Source organism: Acipenser ruthenus, chromosome 4 (assembly GCF_902713425.1).
Source record: "Acipenser ruthenus chromosome 4, fAciRut3.2 maternal haplotype, whole genome shotgun sequence".
NCBI lineage: Eukaryota > Metazoa > Chordata > Actinopteri > Acipenseriformes > Acipenseridae > Acipenser > Acipenser ruthenus.
This window is the reverse complement of record NC_081192.1, coordinates 80,241,937-80,265,708: the sequence shown is the minus strand read 5'-3', so window position 1 is coordinate 80,265,708 and position 23,772 is coordinate 80,241,937. Positions and strand designations below refer to the sequence as shown.

At 39.0% G+C, this 23,772-nt stretch overlaps 1 protein-coding gene across 1 annotated transcript; it reads right to left on the bottom strand.

The window, feature by feature from the left end:
• Positions 1 to 7,437: 7,437 nt before the first annotated feature.
• LOC117399772 (gamma-glutamylcyclotransferase-like) lies at positions 7,438 to 21,963 on the bottom strand. Its single transcript, XM_033999144.3, has 4 exons — positions 21,414 to 21,963; positions 10,282 to 10,424; positions 9,821 to 9,953; positions 7,438 to 7,804 (listed from the first exon to the last, which is right to left on the bottom strand). The coding sequence occupies exons 1-4, from the start codon at positions 21,528 to 21,530 to the stop codon at positions 7,679 to 7,681; spliced, it is 519 nt and encodes a 172-aa protein (XP_033855035.2). The 5' UTR covers positions 21,531 to 21,963; the 3' UTR covers positions 7,438 to 7,678.
• Between the last annotated feature and the right edge of the window lie 1,809 nt (positions 21,964 to 23,772).

Here is a 23,772-nt window from a genome sequence, read left to right as displayed (position 1 = left end):
GCCTCTGTACTTCGTCCAACTTAAAAAGACGTTTCAATTGCTGGTTGTTTTTATAAATCCGAAGTGCCTCTTCAGGTTAATAGAAGAAGGCTTACAGCTTTCCTTCTTCATAAACTGAACTGTGCTTCGTTGTTCAATTTAAATCTTCCACCGTACCCGTCTCCAACTACTTCAACAATTTTAATATTGTAGACTTTCGCCGTCTCTACAATCAACACGGAACTCTCCACCGTTCCTACGACCCCCCCTCATTAGCTTCGCCAGTCAATTTAAACCTGCGCTAATTACCCAGTATGCATTGACTGGTCACGCTAATGATTATGGGTTCTGTAGTTCACTCTATCCCTTACTTCTCACAACGGGATTTAAAAACAACCAGCAACACATTCATCTTAATACATCCCATTTATACAGCGTTTTCGTTTTGGTACAACCGTTCTTTTTACTTCATTTACTTTATTGTACCCTCTGTATACCTCATTCCTTCTACATATCCTCCCACTCAGCTCTAACCTACCGGTTCGAGCGACCTTACTACCCCAACAATGTATTCTAGAGAGGCCATCAGCATTGGCATTCTGCTTACCACTACGATGTTCAATTGTGAACTTGTAAGGCTGTAAAGCTAGAAACCATCTAGTTACTCTCGCATTCTGTTCTTTATTTTCCTTCATCCATTTCAGCGGCGAGTGATCAGTGACTAAGATGAATTCTCGTCCTAACAAATAGTACTTTAAGGACTCAATTGCCCACTTCACAGCCAAGCACTCCTTTTCCACTACTGCATAACGAGTCTCTCTAGGCATGAGCTTCCTGCTTAAATACATGACTGGGTGCTCTACACCATTCTTTATCTGCGACAGTACTGCTCCTAGTCCTATTTCAGACGCATCTGTCTGCAAGATAAATTTATTTGCAAAATCAGGTACCGTTAATACTGGTTCACTACACAATGTTCTACTGATCTCACGGAACGCTGCCTCCGTCTCCGTGGTCCAGTTAACCTTATTCAAAGCTGACTTTTTAGTTAAATCAGTTAGTGGTGCTGCAATGGTTGAGAAGTCAGGTACAAACCTCCTGTAATACCCTGCCAAACCTAAAAATGCCCTCACTTGCTTTTTCGTTTGCGGGGTTGGCCAGCTCTTTATGGCTTCTACCTTACTGACCTGAGGTTTGATAATACCACCACCTACCACATACCCTAAATACTTTGCTTCTTTCAAGCCTACATAACACTTCTCAGGGTTCGCTGTTAAACCTGCGTCCCTTAAGCTACCCAAAACGGCTTCCACCTTTTTTAAATGATCTTCCCACGACTCTGTAAACACGACAATGTCATCAATATACGCAGAGGCATACTCTAAATGAGGTCTTAGAACTTTATCCATTAGGCGTTGGAACGATGCCGGTGCGCCATGCAACCCAAAAGGCATTACCTTATACTGGTACAATCCCCACGGTGTGGAAAAAGCTGTTTTCTCCCGTGCACCCGGTGTTAATGGGATTTGCCAATATCCTTTGGTAAGGTCCAACGTTGTTAAATACCTCGCCTTACCTAGCCTCTCAATCAGCTCATCTACCCTTGGCATGGGGTAGGCATCAAACTTTGATACAGCGTTTAACTGTCGGAAGTCATTACAAAAGCGCCAAGTGCCATTGGGCTTAGCCACCATGACAATTGGGCTACTCCATGGGCTATGCGACTCTTCAACTACGTCTAGGGTTTTCATTAACTCTAGTTCTTTCAGAACATCTGCTTTCTTTGCTTCCGGTATGCGGTATGGTCTGACTCTAACTTTAACACCCGGGGCTGTCACAATGTCATGCTCTATAACACTTGTTCGGCCCGGTGTTAAGGAAAACACTTCACTGTGCCGTTGTACCATTCTACGTACTTCTTGTACCTGTTTTTCTGCAAGGTCCGGTCCTACGTTTATTTGACCCTCTTTACCACCTTTCTCCATATTATTTTCTACGGGTGTCTCTGGACTGCGAATTGCCTGTCCAGTTTCAACTGTTAAAGCTTCTCTATCTACCCATGGCTTTAATAAATTAACATGATATAGCTGTTCCTTCTTACGCTTATCATGTTGGCGCACCTTATAATTTACTGGCCCCACTGCCTCGATAATTTCATAAGGTCCCTGCCAATGGGTAAAGAGCTTACTTTCTGGAGTAGGGACTAACACCATCACTCTATCTCCAGGGTTAAACTGACGAACTTTAGCCAGCTTGTTATACTGCACTGCCTGTTTCCTCTGTGCCTGTTTAAGGTGACTAGTGACAATGGGAGTGACCCTATCTATCCGGTCCTGCATTTGGATAATGTGGTCCACTATATTTTTACCTACTTTGTTTTGCTCCTCCCACGTTTCCCTGGCAACGTCTAATATTCCCCGTGGTTGACGCCCATACAACAATTCAAATGGCGAGAAGCCTGTGGAAGATTGGGGTACTTCTCTAACTGCAAACATTAAGTGGGTAACAGTAAATCCCAGTCTTTCCCATCCTTGGATATCACCTTCCTTAACATTGATTTAAGGGTTTTATTAAAACGTTCTACTAATCCATCCGTTTGTGGATGGTAAACAGATGTTTTAATCGGCTTTATTTGCAGCAATTTACACAAATCTTTCATCAGTTTACTGACGAACGGGGTCCCTTGATCCGTCAGGATCTCTTTGGGGATTCCCACCCTAGAAAATACCTGGATTAACTCTTTGGCAATGGTTTTTGATGCCATGTTCCGTAAAGGAATCGCTTCAGGGTATCTAGTAGCGTAATCTAAAATTACCAGAACATATTCATGTCCCCTAGCTGATTTATTCAGCGGACCTACCAGATCCATAGCTATCCTTTCGAAGGGTACCTCTATAATAGGCATAGGCTGTAGAGGAGCTCTGAAACTAGGTCTGGGGCTAGCTCTTTGACATTCAGGACAGGATTTACAAAACCGTTCTACTTCTTTGTTAATCCCTAGCCAATAGAACCTTTGCACTATACGTTGTAATGTTTTCTCACTTCCCAAATGGGCACCAAACAAATGATTGTGTGCTAATTTTAACACTAGTAAACGATATGCCTTGGGTACCAACAGCTGTTCTACTTGATTACCATTAATTACCGTAACCCTATACAACAAGTCATTTTTAATGAGATAATGCTCTTGTGGGTTAACAGTTACATTCTCCACGGGCACATCATTAATAGAAACCACTTTATCTCTAATGTTTATTAGCGTGGGATCCTGCGCTTGATCCCGCCCAAAATTCCTGGTTGAAGGAGAAAATGTATCATACCAATTATCTACCCCACCGTCACTTATCTCCACAACCTCTTCACCAGTTTCCTCTAATATGTCATTGGGGGAGCACTGGGTGCTTACACCTTTCCCCGCCCTTTTTCCAACTTCTCCCACCAAGACATTTCTACCTGGTGACACTTTCCATTTTTCTAGGCGTCTTTGTCGACGACTCTTATAAATTTTATGGGGCCGTGGCCCTTCAAACAAGGATGCATCGCTAAATGGAAACAACGTTACTAGACTCTCATCAGTAGTATTCCCTACTGTATCTTTTAGCTTTGGGCATGCCAATTCCCTCTTTATGGTTACCAGGTCTTTGAATCCTGGATAATCTCTACCAAGGATTACACGATGGGGTAAACTGCGCACCACACCCACTCTCAGAGTGTACACTTGCCCTTGAAATAACACAGTAGCCAGAGTGGTGGGGTAACATTTCACATCCCCATGTATACATGTAATACCTATGGTGAAATTATTGTCCAATTGGTTTGTAGCTATTAAATCTGCTGCTACTAACGTTAATGAGCTACCAGTATCAATGAGAGCGTTAACTATGGTTCCATTTATACCTACTTCTGCTACATAGGGAGCTTTGCCTTCCAGCTTCCCTGGTATTACAATGCTACCACAAAAGTGATGCCCCATATTGCACTGCATAGGCTCTTCCGTCTGCGGACAGTGCCTAGCAATGTGACCCATTGCATTACATTTATAACATTTGTAAAAAGAGTAATCAACTCCCTCTCGTTTACATGTTATACCACGCCCCGCCCCCTGCATTTGTCCCTTCACGACTGTATGCCGCTCTTCATTACCCCTTGTAGAGGGCTTACCCGTCTTGAAGTAGACGCGCTGCTTCCTTTCCACCGGGTCAGGTGTTGAAGTTTTAGGACTGGGGTTCGCAGTTGTGCGCACCAACTCTTCGGCCGCTAGTTGGCGTTCCACCAATGAGATAAACTCATTCAGTGTAGTTGGATCTCCTTGGCCCACCCACTTTCTCATAGGCGATGGAAGGGCTCTGAGATATCGATCCATCACCAGGAGATCAATAACCTGGTGACTGCTGTTCTCATCTGGTTTTAGCCACCGCTTGGCTAAGTGGATGAGATCAAACATTTGCGATCTTGGCGGTAGTGACATCTTGTAGCTCCATGCGTGATATTTTTGGGCTCTCAAAGCAGTAGTAATCCCAGCCCGGGCTAAGATCTCAGCTTTGAGTACGTCGTAACTGTCAGCTTCCTCTTGAGCCAGGTCAAAGTAAGCTTTTTGGGCCTCTCCAACCAGAAAAGGTGCGACAATTCCAGCCCACTTATCACGTGACCAGCCCTCTCGTATTGCAGTCCTCTCGAAGGCTAAGAGATAGGCCTCGATGTCGTCTCCGCTCGTCATCTTGTTCAGGACATGTGTTGACCTGATTGATGCATTGGTTGCAGATGGAGTAGAGGAAGTAGGGGCTGTAGCCACTTGTTCCAACCGTTGAAAAATAGCCACTCTTTCTACCCTTGCTTCATGTATCTGTTCATTCTGCAACCGGTTTGCTTCCTGTTGCGCACTGGCCATGTTTATCATGGTCTGTAGCAAGACGTCCATGTTTGCCATGTTCAATGGTGTTCTACGGTCAGGTGGGTACTGTAGTTGAATCCTGCAGTTTTGGATATCCCACCGCTGCCACCAAGTGTAACCCGGTTGGTATTAGTTACGTAATGTGTAGGATAGCCAGAAGGTGTAGAACAGGGTGAACAGATGGACGCCACACAGGAAATGCAAAACTACAGTAACTTTTATTGTGCTGCTGCTCTTTCTGCGTTATCCACAACACAACATAGAGTGTCCCTGTAGTCTTGAGGGAGTAAATCATACACGTAATAAAGTTCAGGATTGTCTCAGGTCCGTCGCTCACCATCCACTTAAACCTCCTGGCGTGGAACTGCAAGGTGAGTAGGTTCAGCTTTCTAGTGGGCACTCCCAACCCTTATAAACCACAGTTACTTTATTCCTGCGTTGCATACAGTTCCTCCAGTCCCCTCTAGAGGCAGTGCACAGACAGGCCACCCCTCCTCCAGCGAGTACGTTGGTTCAGCTCTGCTGCTCCTGGGTTACAGAGGTCCTGTACTGCAAGGTGGACACGACTGCCCCTCCTGGTACTTGGTGGAAGTCCTTTATATGCTGCAGGTCTTAAAGTTAAAAAGTATACCGTCCAGAGACCAATCCTAACAACTAATAAAACAGTACTTCAAATAAAGCACACGGTGTTTTTTCTTCCACTGTACACCGTGTGCGCCAATCTCTGCTCCTCTCAGCCTTTGTTCCCCGTAGCTCAGAGGTATAACCGTCACTGACTTATATGCATTGTAAATCCACTCCGTTGAGTAAAAAGAATTAAACACGCTGTTACTCCACGTCCCACAAGAACAGACGCGCACTTTCTGCGTGCACAAGCAGTGTGGTACTTTCCAGCAGCGTCCTCGGTGATGTTAGTGCACCGCAAGAATCTTAACAATCAGTCAGTCCCACAAAGAACGCCAGTTCCCTGTACACATTAACACAGGCCGTCTGTCTGGTAACAGCGAATGAATAACAATGCAAAAACCTGGGTTTACATACCCTTCCTTTAAGCCTCTGTACTTCGTCCAACTTAAAAAGACGTTTCAATTGCTGGTTGTTTTTATAAATCCGAAGTGCCTCTTCAGGTTAATAGAAGAAGGCTTACAGCTTTCCTTCTTCATAAACTGAACTGTGCTTCGTTGTTCAATTTAAATCTTCCACCGTACCCGTCTCCAACTACTTCAACAATTTTAATATTGTAGACTTTCGCCGTCTCTACAATCAGCACGGAACTCTCCACCGTTCCTACGACCCCCCCTCATTAGCTTCGCCAGTCAATTTAAACCTGCGCTAATTACCCAGTATGCATTGACTGGTCACGCTAATGATTATGGGTTCTGTAGTTCACTCTATCCCTTACTTCTCACAACGGGATTTAAAAACAACCAGCAACACATTCATCTTAATACATCCCATTTATACAGCGTTTTCGTTTTGGTACAACCGTTCTTTTTACTTCATTTACTTTATTGTACCCTCTGTATACCTCATTCCTTCTACAATATATACAGTCATATGATGCTGTTTAACCAATCAGAGGTTGTTATTTTTCCATGCCAATTTAAAATGGTGACATCACAATTGGCCACCTACCTCAGTCACTTAGTGTGCATACTTAAATTCAACAGTACTGTTGAGTGCAGACTCAACAAAAACGTCACTATTGTCACAACACTTCTGGGTATTTAGGAACGCTTCGTTGCATTCCTAAACTAAACGGTAAAATTTAAAATGAACGATTCTGCATATCGGCCTGCAGCTTCAGAATCTAAAAAGAATATTACAAAATCTTAAATACAAGTTTGTATTAAATATGCTGCATTACTTCGTGTTAGATAGATAGAGATAGATAGATAGATAGAGATAGATAGATAGATAGATAGATAGATAGATAGATAGGTTGTCGTTATGTTGTCATATTTGGTGTGTTTTATTTGTTATACAATAATACATAAACAAAATAAATAATTATATTTATATATATACTGTGTGTGTGTGTATTAACAATTACCGTTTTGACGGCGGATTGTGGTATCAGTAGCTAGATTTAAATCCCATTCATAATTTTTGTGGGTGTCGCCATCTTTCTGTTGATCAGCTCACCAGCTCTGAGAGTCGGTGAGTTCGTTGAGTCAGCGCGTCACTAGCTCTCAACGGTGAGTTTAGGAATGATTTTGAGAGTTGGTGCTTCTTAGCGTTGAATTTAGGAATGTAGTCTTAACAGTATTCTCTTCAACAACCATTTCCCTCTTTTCAATGAAAATGTAGTGGACTAAATAAAGCTTGATGATGATTAAAAACAAATATAGCTGGATTTAGTAACTCGTATATTACCAGTAAAGTAGAATATAACAGATTTATAGAACTGCAAGCAATTGTGTATTGGTTAAACAAGCTTCTACTTGTGCTGATATTATTATTATTATTATTATTTATTTCTTAGCAGACGCCCTTATCCAGGGCGACTTACAATTGTTACAAGATATCACATTATACATTATTTCACATTATACAGATATCACATTATTTTTACATACAATTACCCATTTATACAGTTGGGTTTTTACTGGAGCAATCTAGGTAAAGTACCTTGCTCAAGGGTACAACAGCAGTGTCCCCCACTGGGGATTGAACCCACAACCCTCCGGTCAAGAGCCCAGAGCCCTAACCACTACTCCACACTGCTCCACACTGCTTACCCACATACACAGCTGTTCACTGTCCTATAACCCTATAATATGTGTTTTTATCTTTTATCTTGACACCTTATTTCATAACATTCCCAATTTGATTCAGTGGGGTAGGTCCACTATAGTTGTTGGTTTCAACAGCCTCCAGCTTCTTTATATATTCGACTGGCAGACTGTTCTGTTTGGCTCCTAAACAGAAAACCTACAAAACAGAGTAAAAAGAAACAAACGGATATTCAAATATTATCTTGCAGGCATTTGAAGTGAAAGGCGGTAACTATGGTAACATACTATTCTAGGGCTGCACAGACTATAGTTGACTTCAATTTATTAAGCTGTTATTGTTTCATTCATTTAAAAATATATATTTTCGCATTTTAATTTTAAAATGTTTCTAAAATGTATGAAATCCAGTTGCTTAAGATATAGAATCAGAAGAAAAGGTTGTAACCGTGTGGTAAGCCTGCCTTGTGTAGTTTAACATAACGAGAAGGGCCTTACCAGACAGTAAAAACCCTCTTATGAGGGTTCTATGGCTATTAGAAAATGGATACATAAAAAAAAAAGGTTTTCTGTTTTTTTTTGTGATTTTATGGAGCACTAGTTTTTGTTGCTACTGAGTGCAAATGTTTTCTTCAATATTCCATGAGTAATGTGGTTTGCTCAGAATTCCATATGTGGTCTGACAGCTTTCAGTTCAGGCTTCAGTATCCCAGCGTTGGACGATGTTGCATCCTGGGTATTTCCAATAGCCTAAATAATAAGTCAATACTCAAAAAAAAAAACTTCTACTGACATGGAGCAGATCTTCCATTCAGGTACCTTGTACACAAATGTAAACATTTGTTTATTTTTTCCGTATTTAAATTTAGCAGTGGCTCCGGACCTTTTGCCGAAAATAAGTTTTATGTGTTAAAGTATCATCAAGCAAAAGCTCAACTTAGGTGGCTAAGAATGTATTTTTCCTTTCTTTTTTACAATTGTTGCGACTACATGTGCGCTGCCTTGTTGTTTTCCAGTTAAATGGAAGTCCAGACTATTGAAATGTGACTAATTGGCTTGTTAGTGAACCTGAAAATCAATTGTCATTTCAATTAAATCAGTCACAAGCAGGAGTTGCAAAGGGCGTTGCGAGTAGAAGAAATTCACCTGCCCTGTTGAAAATCAAGACGTATAATTAGGTGGCAAAAAAACGCAGTGCAAATGCATTGCAACCTCTATTTTCTCTCTAAAAATGCACCCTCTGAAAATCAAGCTGTTTGTTTACTTCCGTGTCAGGTTACCTTGTGTAGTTTGTTTCCTATGTGCAATAGAACCGAGTCCAGCAGCTGTTCACATTGACGTTTAGCAAGCGACTCAGACTCGGTGCGTTTGCCAAACGGACCGAGATCAGCTCTTTAGGTTGACTCGGTATGGTTCGTTTACCAAGCGGACTTTGTTGTTCACACTTCACACCAAACGTACCGAACCGTACCGAGTGGCGACCAAACCCTGTAAACGGACTCAGTGTTTACACAGCCTTATTCACAGTGTGTTCATGAAGTTTATTCGAAACCTCCTTCCTGGCTTTGTTAGAGAAGAGAGCACCATTCCTGTGTTGTTACTGTGATTGTAAATAAAGCTGTGAAAGTAATCGGCCTGCATCCAGTTGTTTGATTTCTACAACTTATCAATCAAACCGGAGACTTGTTGCTATTGCTGTTATGGTTACTGTATTGCCACTAACAACCAATAGTCTACATTGACAGACAACATTCACAGGGTGTGTACTAGAATGGAGATTTTTATCAAGCAGAAAAAAGGTAAAATACATAAATTAATACTGTATTGATGTTTTCCGGTGGATTGATTTGGAACAGTGATTAAACATAGTTTTAACGATAACATTCAAGGTCCTTTACCATATTGACCAACGAGGTTAAAGAAAATATCTGATCCATTTTCTAATTGTGCAATGAGTTGCTACCACTATATAATGTAATAATTTGTTGATTTACTCAACCACAGACACACGTCAAGTCTACTTTAACATTCTGTAGAAAAGATATTCTCATGAACAAAAAATGTTTATTTGGAATACAGTGCATTATAAGGCTATTGCATTGAATTGTATCTAAATAAAGGATTACTTCTCACTGCTGTTTATTCAGTACTGAAACATGTCCGACTGTAAAAGCCGTAAAACAGTTTAACTATAGTTTGATGGAATGACTTTTACCTGTTTATACTGAGGCGAAGTAGCAGTAACAACACATTCATTCATCTTATAGGTTCGACAGCTGAGTTCACCTTCTTCTGTTTCCACTGTAACCTCCAAGGGACTGTACATTCCCATTTCTACAGATTCTTGCCTGCAGAACACACAAAGTAATAAACCATGTTGCATCCCTGTAGCTAGCTGTAATCTACCCTTGACTTTAGGGCCATTCTGCGAAAATGTCATGCAACAGTGCAGACTTCCGAATCTTGTAAACCCATGCAAGTCATACACCTGTTGAAAGCATATTGTCTCTAAAATTGCACATATCAATTACTATAAACTACTGAGCTGTAACTTGCATCCTAACCTCTATCAGATCTCATCACTAGAAACTTAAAGCAATATACTTTCCTTATGCAAGACAAAGGAAAAAAGGAAGCATGTTTGAAAAATGTTTTAAAAATAAAAAGGCAACATACTTATCTAAACTCTGTAGATCACTTATGTTCATTTTCCAGACAACTCCCCACACTTCATCTCCCAGACTTTCCGTGATAGTGGCAACACCACCATGCCAAGAATTCTCAATCCCCTTCCAGTTTCCAAATTTCAAAGTGTAATCCTGTGCAACAAAACAGAATGAAGAAAAACAGAAAGGCAACCAGCATGTTTGTGTTTGTTGCATCTAAAGTAATGTTTAAACAACATTTAGCTACATCACAGGTACAGCAATTGTATTTCCAGCGCAATCTATTACCAGCAATACAATTACTGTTTACCACGGTAGATACACTCAATTTGTATTATTTATTTTTACAATGTTTGTTTTGGGGTTTTACGAGTTGCGTACAGTTGTGTATGCTGCCGTTAGTTAAAGACAATAAACAATCAAGCTTCACATTCTCAACTATACATTCTTTTTATTTTTTTATTCCCTGCAGTCAACTTTCATTCAGATTGTTCTGTAACAATTAAAGTTATCTATTTAAGTAGCCGAGTAACCACTTTTTTAAAATTTAAAAACCCCATTTGATTAGTTTTGTTTGAAATAAGAACAATTATCAGGTAATACACATACATAAGAACATAAGAACATAAGAAAGTTTACAAACGAGAGGAGGCCATTCAGCCCATCTTGCTTGTTTGGTTGTTAGTAGCTTATTGATCCCAGAATCTCATCAAGCAGCTTCTTGAAGGGTCCCAGAGTGTCGGCTTCAACAACATTACTGGGGAGTTGGTTCCAGACCCTCACAATTCTCTGTAAAAAAGTGCCTCCTATTTTCAGTTCTGAATGCCCCTTTATCTAATCTCCATTTGTGACCTCTGGTCCTTGTTTCTTTTTTCAGGTCGAAAAAGTCCCCTGGGTAGACATTGTCAATACCTTTTAGAATTTTGAATGCTTGAATCAGATCGCTGCATAGTCTTCTTTGTTCAAGACTGAATAGATTCAATTATTTTAGCCTGTCTGCATACGACATGCCTTTTAAACCCAGGATAATTGTGGTTGCTCTTCTTTGCACTCTTTCTAGAGCAGCAATATCCTATTTGTAAAGAGGTGACCAGAACTGAACACAATATTCTAGGTGAGGTCTTACTAATGCATTGTAAAGTTTTAACATTACTTCCCTTGATTTAAATTCAACACTTCTCACAATATATCTGAGCATCTTGTTGGCCTTTTTTTTATAGCTTCCCCACGTTGTCTAGATGAAGACATTTCTGAGTCAACATAAACTCCTAGGTCTTTTTCATAGATTCTTTCTTCAATTTCAGTATCTCCCATATGATAGTTATAATACACATTTTTATTGCCTGCGTGCAGTACTTTACACTTTTCTCTATTAAATGTCATTTGCCATGTGTCTGCCCATTTCTGAATACTGTCTAGATCATTTTGAATGACCTTTGCTGCTGCAAGTGTTTGCCACTCCTCCTATTTTTGTGTCGTCTGCAAATTTAACAAGTTTGCTTACTATACCAGAATCTAAATCATTAATGTAGATTAGGAATAGCAAAGGACCTAATACTGATCCCTGTGGTACACCACTGGTTACGTCGCTCCACATGTCACACTGATGTATGATGCATAATGTCATTGCAATTCATAATGTTCAGAAAATTGAATATAGAAAATTCATTGTGTGATGCTTGGTTGAATTATCGTTGGGGCAATTTCCATGGAAAAAGAAAAATAAATCTCACCTTTTTCTCACTCTATTTTGGCAATACTTTTGGGTTGTGTGTGTGTTTCTATGTAGTTTTCTTTTAGCCAGAGAAATTCTCCTCCCAAATGCAAATAACCTAATTAATATTACAGTACAGGAGGGTACATTTAAATGGAGGAATGACATAGGCCCGGTTTTTGGGATAGAACCGCATAACAGTCTATCATTTTGATTGGTCCTTGTCTGTCAGAGGAATATGATGTCAACACGAGTGGGAAAGCTTGGAGGCATTTTAACATTGGGGGAGTTTCCATGTGTGGTTGTTTACACGTGAAATGGCAATGCGCGTGCAAGTTTGGGAGAATTACTCGGGTAAATCAGGTTTGTGGACGAAAAAAAACGGCCAAAGAGAGGGATAGGGTAAATCTCATTTACTCGTGTAAATGACGAAACACACGGGAAACCCACGCCCAGTTTCGCATGGAAACCCGCATTTCACGTGTAAATGTTAATGAGCGTGTTTATCCTTAACTATAAATATTGCAAGGGATCAGGTCAGTTGTTACTGTGGATTCCAAGACAGCAGAAAGTAGTGAGAGTAAAAAAGAGAGTAAAACAAATACATTAACTTTGATTTGTGTACTAAGGGTTACTCTTAATAAATTAATTAATTCATGATCCAATTCTCATGTATATTTTTATGGTAAACTGGCATGATCTAGAAACTCGGCTGTCATCTGTAACAGCAGAACAGCCCAAAAACTGGGCTGAATTCGGAAATACACAGCGGCCCAGAATTTGCGAAGTCATTTGAAAACCAAAGTGGCCCAGAATTTGGGACGTTATCTGAAAAGCAAAACGGCACAGAATTTGGGCCGCAGCCTGAGAACAGGGCAGTCTATATGTAAAACTGATTAAATTACATGAGAGATAAACTAATGAATCCTGTAACAAAACTGTAATAGTGGGCAGGATATATATTTGCAATTAAAATAAACCATGCAAACGATTATAGATAGATGCTATTTGAAAGAAAAAAGTACATCACCACAGAAAGCCAATTCTTACATTTGTGCATAACATGATAATTTACATAAAGTAATAGTGAGGTGAGTTTTAGCTGTTGGATGCAGCGGCACGTACTATTATGCAGGTCGGTCAGGTTCACTCAGGTTTCGATTTCCGCAGGTGCTTATTTTTCCCCATGGGTGCATGAGCCCCTAAGCAGCCACGGAGTCGGCACCTATGTGAGTGAAGAAGAGTGGTGATTGCACTGTATAGGTTGGCATCCTCAGCTGAGCACAGGGTAGTTGGATTTAGGGTGCATAAAACCACAGTTCATCACTACAAGTTTGTTAACTCCCTTGTTCAGAGGTACTGCAACATGTATATATAGCTGTGCCAGATGAAAGTGAAGCAAAAAGCATTGCTCTGTGTGTCTGTGACAAGTAATGGGTATGACTGATTGTGACAGAGAAAGAATGAATCTTGGTATAAGTCTCCCTCCTGACCTGTGACGGCGCTGTGTAAAGGGAACAGAGTGCCCTGGACTAGATGGCCTGACAATTCATTCCCAGGGATAGGTGGAAGTCAGCCATCTAGAAAGGGGGCGGAGCTACGGTACACCAAGTCATCGACCCAGATGGGAAGCGATGTGGCAACCTTGGATTGGAGGAGAAACGGTTGCACTCGCTAACCAAGGAGGCGTTCACAGATAAATTGTAATTTCACCACTTGCACGTTAACAGTCACTGTGGACTTGTGATCGTGTGTGTGTGTGTCTTGTGTGTGTTTAATACTGTGTATATTATTTTGGGACTGTAAACCGTAGTTTAAACAGTGCAATACACATTGCTGTGTACTGCCTAGGATTATTGTTTACAGTCACAAACGACCTGGATTACAAACCCTCCCCCAAATAAAACATTGTTTGGACATTGCAGTCACTTGTTTGTCATTACTTGTGCACCTTGAGGTCTACACCTGCGCACTACAGCCACTTTGCTACACTGATGCTTTTAACAAAAAAAGAAAAAACCTGCCCCCATTATCATTGAGATGAAATACACCATTGCTAACCATAAAACCTCCATCAGCCACTTACTTTCTGCCGTATTGGAACCCACGGTAACTGACCTTGTAATAGTTATAGTGCGGTAACGTAATGACATAGATGACATGAAATTCGGGTTTCACTCTCTTGTGTAAATGAGATTGACCCTATCTGTCTCTGGCCGTTTGTTTCGTCCATAAACCTGATCCTCTCAAGCTGTTCTCCCAAACGTGTACGCGCACCGCCACTTCACGTGTAAATAACAACACATGGAAACTCCCCCAGTGTTAAAATGCCTCCAAGCTTTTCCGCTAGTGTTGTCATCATATTCTTCCAACAGACAAGGACCAATCAAAACGAGAGACTGTTATGCGATTCCATCCCAAAAACCGGGCGTAGCTATGTTTCCATTCAACTTTTTTTATGCTCGACAACTGTGATGGAAACAGGCAAAATCCGGTTAATTCATGCGAGCGAACCAAAAAAAAAAAAAAAACTAGATAGCGGTGGATAAAAATGTATCCTGTATGATAAATGATGTGCACAAATGCAATGGAAATACTTTCCCAGTCAATTTTATGCGCTAGCGAATATTTACATCAACCCACCACATCTCTACAGGGACTGGACACGTAATTAAAACTTAATCACACTTATCATATGTCAATCAAAGCTACAGCCATGGCCAAAAGTTTTGCATATAATTTTAGGATTGAGACATAATTAAAAAAAAAAACCAAAAAAAACTACATGAGCGAATTTAGATCTTTTATTTAACATCATGTCATCAAAGAAACTACAAAATGATATCGCAAAAGTCTAACGGAAGCCATAATACCAGTACAGTATTTCATGTTAGATTTCAAAATGTCACATTTTTGTATTTGTAAGTTTTTCGTTAACCACATGGAAAACTACAAAGCGGTGTGTAATTCAATATGTTAACATAACATTATTCAGCAGGTTTCATTAGACTTTATGAAGCAACATTGGTTAATTCTGTAGGGTGCTGGAAAACTTTTGGCCACAGATGTAACTGCCCCCTATAATTATCAAAAATAATAATTATTGTTTTTTATAAGATCAAGAAAAAACTTGTTGTGGAGCAGTGGACAGAGCAGTTCCGGTAATTCATCTTAAAAAACACCTCGTATGCAGGAGTCATGTTACATGACGGACACCTTACAAAATACTGACCTCACTAGGACATGATCATACAGCATGTCCGTTAGTATTACGTAAATTCAATTAAAATATAAAATAAACATACCTCATAATGCTGCAATAGTCTTATTTAAACCACGCCATTTTCTGTACTGCATCATCATTTTGTTAATTTTCCAAATAACTGAATATGGCTGCACTTATATATTTTCTGCATTACAGCCTCCAGATATTTCAGTTAGGTTCAAAAACGATGGTAAACGCTCGTGTCACTTTGGTCACTACAAATTCTGAACACACAGATCTACGGCTAATTTCGGGGTTTAGCTGAAAAGGCAGTCGCCAAATTTCTCATTGTTTCTGGTAACAGTTTATGAACGACAGTGCAGTCTTTGGAAGGCAGAGGAATTGGAGTACATTTTTTTGGCAATTTCTTTAAAGACGCTACCTGTTGTAAATTGTAACACTTTTGCCAAACTGTAAGCAAAGTTCGTTCTTTGCGTCTTTTTGGTCCAAGTTTACAAATGCTGACATACACCTGACCTTCCTGTTTTCTTTAACTTCTCTTACAAACATATTTTCTGCTGTAGACATGTTTAATATTTTCGTCATCTTTTTACACAATTTATTGGTGTGATCTCTAGCCACTGTATATTTTAATTCCACCCCTGGAATTTTCCCAAGCAGGATTGAAATATCTTCTTTTAGGTTTCGGTGCAGCTATCTCCAGAAGTTATCTGATACTGGACTGCCATTCTGTCTGCTTTACTATTATTATTATTATTATTATTATTATTATTATTATTATTATTATTATTACTTAAATTGCATATGAGGGAAACAGTACAGCTTCAAAAATATGAAAAGCGGGAGGTCCCGGGTTTGCGTCCGACCTCCACATGTGAGAAACCCTTATACACTGCAGTCAGACCTTTACATACCCCAATGGAAATGTATAATTTCTAGAAATTTCTCGAAAACAAATAATTATAGGAATGATCTTTCGTAGCAAAAGTTTTGCTTTTGTGGATGAGGAAAAAAAAGATCAACATTTGTCCAATTTCAGTTAATTCTTGAAACACGTCGTTCCTTCTCGGTCCATTTTCAGTCCAGCAACACGTTATATAACCGGAATGCTCAGCGAGGTTGATTATTCGCTACAGTTTATACGCTAGGCTAGGGAGCCAATAGAAAATAATGGAAATACAAACTTTGATTTTGTTTAGATCAAGAAAATTTGTGCGACAACCATTTTTTAAGTCTGTGACGTCATTACGTACTGCTGTTTGTTTGCTAGAATCCAGTTTAATGGAAACCTGTTTTTGTACAATAAGATTCACATATATATATTTTTTAATGTGTTCGTCTTGTTGATGGAAACATAGCTTATGTTATACCTCCATATTTTGGTACAATCTAGACTTTTTTTTTCCTTCGTAGGTGCCTAGGCATGATAGATGCTACTTAAAGCTAGAGTACAATTTGAATTGCATCTTATTGCTAAGGGACAGAAAAGTCTAGGCTAAAGCAATCAGCTGTCCGTTGACCAATCACGGGAAAATAACACAAGAGTGTAAGGGCTTCGTTATTTATATATTTATTGCAAAGGGTATTTTTATATTTGTAGTAGCTGTAGTATTTGTATAACCTTGCTTATAAAACAACGTAACTGTAAAGCACTTTTCAAATCAAATGGCAGTAATCTGAAACATTTAAAAAGTAAACGGAGAAAGCGATTTACCCACCCTTAAAAGTCGTACAATGGTTTACACGTGCAATTCCTATAGGCTACTTGAGGCTAATGACGTCACGTTTCACCTATACTGGTATCTCAGCTTCCGGCGAGTGTGTAGCATATTCGAAATCCTGTTTACATTTTGTCTGTTGTTGTATTGAACAATTTACAAAGATTTATCACTTGAGCTTCACTTGCTGAGAGAAAGTGGATGAGTTGTACTTCAGGCACAACTGTGAAAACCTTTAATTAGCAATGAGAAGGAAATGGTAGCGATCACTGCTGCGTCCCCCTGTACTCCGCTTCAACACGGTACAATTCATCGGTAAGTTTTCATGCATTTCCCGTGCATGAAGAGATGAGAAAAATGTGGCTTACAAATATTCACTTAACACGCCAGTTTGCAGTCTGTATTTTGTTAATTGAACCAACACCAGGAGGCTGTCGAGGCACAGTTCCAGTTCTGCTTGACTGGAATCAGTACTCCTTGTCGGCCCAAAGGCTCGGTGTGTGGGACCAAGAGAAAAGCCAGTCCAGGGTCCAGAAGAAGAAATGGACGGTACTTCTGCAGTGCAGTGTCACGATTATTGTTCGAAGCCCGAACCATCAGCCTTTGATTTATTAATTTCTAAAAACGAGGAGCTGTCAAATGAGATGAAGGTTTAAAAGCTCAAGCTAGAAGAGATAGCCCTGAGTCAAAGTTTTGGTCTCCAAAGGTTTGCAGGCTCCGACGAGTCCATCCGATTGTACACACGGTTAGTGTTATTCACTTAATGTAAAAAGTATTTTGCATTAATTTATACGTTTATATAATGTAGTGCACGTTCATGATCAAGTATGTTTATATGCACACATTTGTGTACCGGGTGTTAGCTGTTTAAATTCGGAGCATGCAAATATTTACAAATGCTCACAGTAGATTTTTTTAAAATGATAATGTCGTGAAACTGTACAATTTTGTATTCCTTGTTATTTGTATACACAAAACAGATGTGCAAGCTACAAGAACTGGAACTCTGAACTTTACACCCTACTATTAACTGTGCAGTTTCTTATTCTTCAAAGATTTAAAACAGTGAGCCCTTATCCTGATTTCTGCTGTCACCTTTTCTTTGTGTGACACTAACAGAAATAGGAATTCGATGAGTTTGGAGAGTGCTTTTATATTATTATTATTATTATTATTATTATTAAATTTAAAAAAAAGAAATACATAGACAAAAATCGAAAGATTGAGAAGTAGCTTCCCAAACAACAATGAATTTATAGTGACTAAATGCGGAAGTATGACGTGCAAGTAGCCTCTAGACCAGGGGTGGGCAATTCCAGTCCTGGAGGGCCGGTTTCCCTCCTGGTGTTTGTTCCAGCTGACCAATTAACCTTCTAATAAGCACTTAATTGGTCCAGTTAGAACAAAAACCAGGAGGGACACTGGCCCTCCAGGACCGGAATTGCCCACCCCTGCTCTAGAATTTGCACATCACATATATAACCACTGTGGAGAGAGTGACGACTTTCTAAACTACCAACCCCTACGAAGGGACTAATGTAGACTCACTGTGTTCTGTACAGTTTACCTTTTTATATAAATTATAAATAAATACATCCAGGTTAGAAATTCAAATTAATAGTGACGTACAGTTCCTTTCCCCCTCTTTCCATTTTTGCCACATACAAGAGAATACTGCTCTTTGTTCCTGTACAGTCAAAGTAAGTAACGGTAGTCCGTACAGTACACTAACCAAATAGATCAGGGGAAAACGTGTGGTTACGTTTCCTCTTTCTTGTCTCGTAAAAATTTGTTTGAAACAATATCATTATTTATTTTATTATCTAATACATATTTTAGTATCTTCATATCTCAATAATTACCTGCTTTGATTTTTAGGATGTAAAAAAGAACAGTGAAAAAAAGACTGCCAGTATAAGATTTCGCACCTCTTTCTGATGTGCTAACAGCAGCCATAGACTGTAATTCCCTTCCTACGAATGACATCACAGAGTTGTAACACAAACTTTATTGACAAACAATAATAAACTCACAAACTTGCTACAACTTTTTAGCAGCTATGGGCAGCTTCATTTAAAGCTGTATTACACCTTAATTACTGGAATTTAGGCTGGGATTAAATAAAAACTTTACAGCCAGTTTCAGACTACAGACCCTGATTAGCAGTGACTTAATCTCTGACTAAGTTAACTACTTTAATTTAACTTAGTTTTACCAAAATTAACATTCAGTAAGTTAGTCCAATATTAGCGCTGATCTGGGTCTGTTTGCGTTCTGTAGTAAGGAAATATAGTATTCCCCACACTACTCTGCAGGACTACAAAAAGCAGAAATACTGCAACAAGCAGCACACTAACAGTGCTCTCACCACCTCCGATGAGGCACTAATCCGTTACCTCTGAAGGATGGCAGACCATGGCTTTCCACTCGCACGTCAAGACATAAAATGTCTGACCTTAAATATAATTCAGGCAAGTGGAAGACAAACCCTTGTGAATACAGAGTAGGGTCTGAGTGACAACTGGTGGTCACGCTTCAGGAAGTGCCACCCTGACATTTCTTCAAAAATGCCAGACCACCTTGAAAGATCAAGAGTCCATGCTGGAACCCCAGAAGCTATAGAAAGCTTCAAAATGTATGAAGGCCTGCTCATCAAATGCAATTTGCAGGGAAAACCAAATTTAATTTTTAACTGTGATGAGACGGGATTTGGTGACAAACCCAAATCACGGGAGCGGGTGCGGGAAAGAAACATGTGTACCAGCAGCAGACTACTACAAGGGATCACATCACAGTACTCTGCTGTGTTAGTGCTTCTGGCCACTCAATCTCTCCCTTCATTATTTTCCCTCGCTGCCTTCCAAGCCCAGCATATGCTTTAGAAAGGCCACCCGAGGCACTGTATGTTGTGTCAGAAAAGGGGTATATGGATGGTGAGCTCTTCCAGAGATGGCTTCGCCATTTTGTGAAATACGCACCTGCTGAAAGACCCCTAATTTTAATCCTGGATCAGCATGACACCCACATCTCCAAGCAAGTGGTTGAAATTTGTAGGGATAACCTCATTGAAATCCTCTGTCGGCCAGCACATACAACACACATACTGCAGCCACTTGACATCAGCGTGTTTGGGCCATTGAAGAAAGCATTTACTACCATTGCTTCTTGACTTGGTTTAGGTGGGGGGGGGGGGGGGGGGGGGGGGGGGGGGATCTGGTGATTGGAAAGAGGCAGTTTTCCTCCGTATTAAAACATGCCAACACGGGCTGTGTCAGAGGAAAATATCAAGATGGGATTCTGCAAAGCTGGTATTTTCCCTTTAAATAAAAGTGCCATTGATAGCCCTCAGTGGTAAAGCTTGTTCCCTCCTTTACACTAGGAAACGATGCAGGGCAGTGAAATTCAACTACAACAGCCACAGTTTCACCCTGGGCCATCATGTCCTACCACGGTTTCCCCTGGGCCATGTCCGATCTGCCACACTATCACTCCCACTAATCCACTGGTCAAACAGGGTATAATCCCAGAGAGTGGCAAACATCTTGGTGCCACCTTCCTTTGATCGAACCCAGGCAAAGAGAAGAAGACTGCCCCTGCCTGCACGGGTCATTACTACCGATGACTGTATGAAGATGCTTGAAGAAAAGGAGAATGAAGAAAAACTAAAAGAACAGTTTATTACATAAAATAGAAGAAAAAAAGTTTAGTTATGAATTAATGATTGTTCATTAAATGAAATGACATTTTTTGAAATATTAAATAATATTTTTTTTTCTCACTTTGAGTTCACTTGTTTATTTTTTCCAATATATTATCTCGACATTATTATTAATAATAATAATAATAATAATAATAATTATTATTATTATTATTATTATTATTATTATTATTATTATTATTATTAATAATTACTAGCGTCGGGTAGTTTAGTTCTGCAGTGTTATTATTATTATTATTATTATTAGAATAATTGTTAGGAATGACTTTGATACATTAATATTATTAAACAAGTGTTACGTGTGCATTACTTACTTTATTGGGACAAAAACGGTAGAAAAGACACTGTACAGAACACCGAGTTCTCATTGTATTCCGTACACCTGACATACGGAATTTTTATTTATTTATTTATTTATTTATTTATTTATTTACTTTTCTCAACTATTACTGGTTTATTTTTAACTAATCAAAAACTGTTACCGGTATGTAGATGACGCATTTCCCCCGTACCAGACACTAAAAAAGAAATACCTATGCTTTCAGTTTCAATGTTAATGTTATGTCGTCTTTTTGTAAAATGACCATCTCTACTAGGTACTACCTCTAAAATGTTTAGTTCATTTACATTTATTTAGAATACGTACTATTTTATGTATTCTGATTGGTCCAAATCGATACATGTACTAAATATTTTGAACCGTGTACTATTTTGAAAAGTCAACACCTTTAACACGTAGGTTAAAAAGAGGACAATTGCTACCTACCTTTATCCTGCCCTTGCAGTAAAACTCTGCGGACGGATTATTCAGTTGCAGTCTGTCCTTAAGCAAGTTGCTCCCAAAAGCAAAATACAAAAAATGTTTAGTAATGTTATTTGACATTACAGCTTGATTTTACAGATGTGAAAAATATATATAACAGAGCAGGTAGATTGTTGTTTTTGCAAAACCCGGTTGCCTCCAGAGATTAATACGCTATGAAAAACATACAGTATTGTTAATCAAGTACCGTAAACAGAAATAAAAATAGGATATCACGGAAGTACGAGGTGAAAATTAAGGTTCAAGAAAGAGTTTTGAAATAATGAATGATTCTTGGTTGATTAGGAAGCCGCCTGTCTACGATTGGTTAGGATGCAGCTAGGCAAAAGTAATCGTCTACATATCGAAAGAACCGCAACGGTCTTTTGTTGAAATGCCTTCTGAGGAGATATTTAACTCGTGTTGTTTTTTTTTGACGCAATTACTTATTTAGAGTTTTGACTGAGTCGGTACTGTCTCTGTTCAGAATAAAAACATGACAAACTCCGAACATAAATTATACGATTTATACAGCATATAGACAGCGAGTAGGTGGGACAGGCAGAGCTCAGACTAGGTAACGTCACATGATTTCAATAAACTGATGAAGGCTGTTCTCAGGATCATTAGCTCAGGTTCAAAGCAAGTATAAACGTCAAGTAAAGCAGATCTCCTTTTGATTCTGTACACCACTACTGTATGTAACACTGATCGTAAAATATGTAATAAATACAAAACTAAAGTATACCAACAGTGATTTATTTTCCATTATTCAACATGCATGGTTGAAACAGTAAACGATATTTTACACAAAAGTTTGAACATTTGCTCTATTTAGTATTGATTACAGTTCAGAAAACAGATTACATATAAGAGGGTTAAACTGACCCACAGAGTGAGATATATATATTTTTATATATATTTATAATTATTATTATTTATTTATTTTTAGAATATTACGTCCTATGAATGCTTTCACATTGGCCGCGATGCGCTCAGTGTGAAAGGACCTTTAAACCGACGGCGTCAAAAATAGACCTTGTCCTATTTTTCTGTGCGCGTCGGGCGTAAATTTGTCTCGCTAACCAATCACACTCCCCTCGTCGGCATGACAACACACATCAACAGGTGGCCTCGACTGTATTTCATTAACACAGAGAGCTCGGCCTAATGAAAATGAGCGATTTAAATCAGTAGATATTGCCGAAGTGAAATGTTTCCTTAAAGATAATGGAAAACAAATAGAGCTACAGTAAAGAAAACAAGAAACATTTATTGGATTTTTAACAGCAACACAAACGAGACCCGACGTGTTCAAAAATACCTCCGTCTGAATTAAATGAATACATGTATAAATATAATGTATATAATCTTTATGTTATGTATATTTTACATTATTTTAGGACAGACAGTAAATACATAAATGTCCAGTCATCAAAATGCTTACTACTGTACTTATTTGTGAAGAACGGCATGAGTATTGTTTAAAAAACAAACTATCTTTAAACTGAATAGTTGTATAAAGTTTAGTTTTTTAAGATTAACAACTTCAACCGTAGCCTACATATTAAAAATATTCAACACATTAATGGTTCTGTTCTGGTTAAAGTGTTTTAGCGAACCACAAGTAAAGTACTATACTGTTGCTTGTTTTAATTATTTTGCACGTCTTAGACTCAGATATAAAAACCCATGGAAGTGCTTGCGGGGCCAGTTTTCTCGAAAAAAAGGAGCAAAAAACAGAGTGGGCAGGCAGTAAGAAATATAAAACCATGGAAATACGTGCTGCAAATTCAGTTTTTGGAGCAGCATTTAGAAATGAAAAGGTAGAGAAACGTAAACAGTCAGCAGTAGGGTTATTATTATTATTATTATTATTATTATTATTATTATTATTATTATTATTATATTTTTTTCTTATTTGCGCTGTGCTCTTTTATTTATTTGTTTTAACTGTGGCTGTTTAGGTTTTTATTTCAAGGGATAGTGCTCCATCATACACATGAACGAGTAGTAATTAATAATTATATTATTTAATAATAATAATACATCTCGACTTCTTGTGCATCACAGGTTTGCCGTTTCTTGCGTTCTAGGTATTTGAACGCCTTTGTTGTGAAAGCAATTTGAGGTATGACACAGGCCTGGTTATGCGGTTCGCATAACAGTCTCGCGTTTTGATTGGTCCATGTCTGTCACATGAATATGTCGTCACACGAGTGGAAAAGCTTGCAGGCATTTTTAACTTTGTGATCAGAGAGAGAGAGAGAGAGATATCTGCTTTCCACAACCTTTCCATTAAAATATAATGCGGTATTACGCT

What these genes read in the sequence shown, in the direction of transcription:
- LOC117399772 (XM_033999144.3), bottom strand. Translation starts at nt 21,530, where the DNA reads ATGTCAAATAACATTACTAAACATTTTTTGTATTTTGCTTTTGGGAGC. An exon ending in ACTGCAAGGGCAGGATAAAG is followed by an intron (nt 10,425 to 21,413) that starts GTAGGTAGCAAT and finishes TTTGTTGCACAG; the next exon opens with GATTACACTTTGAAATTTGG. An exon ending in GATCTACAGAGTTTAGATAA is followed by an intron (nt 9,954 to 10,281) that starts GTATGTTGCCTT and finishes TGTGTTCTGCAG; the next exon opens with GCAAGAATCTGTAGAAATGG.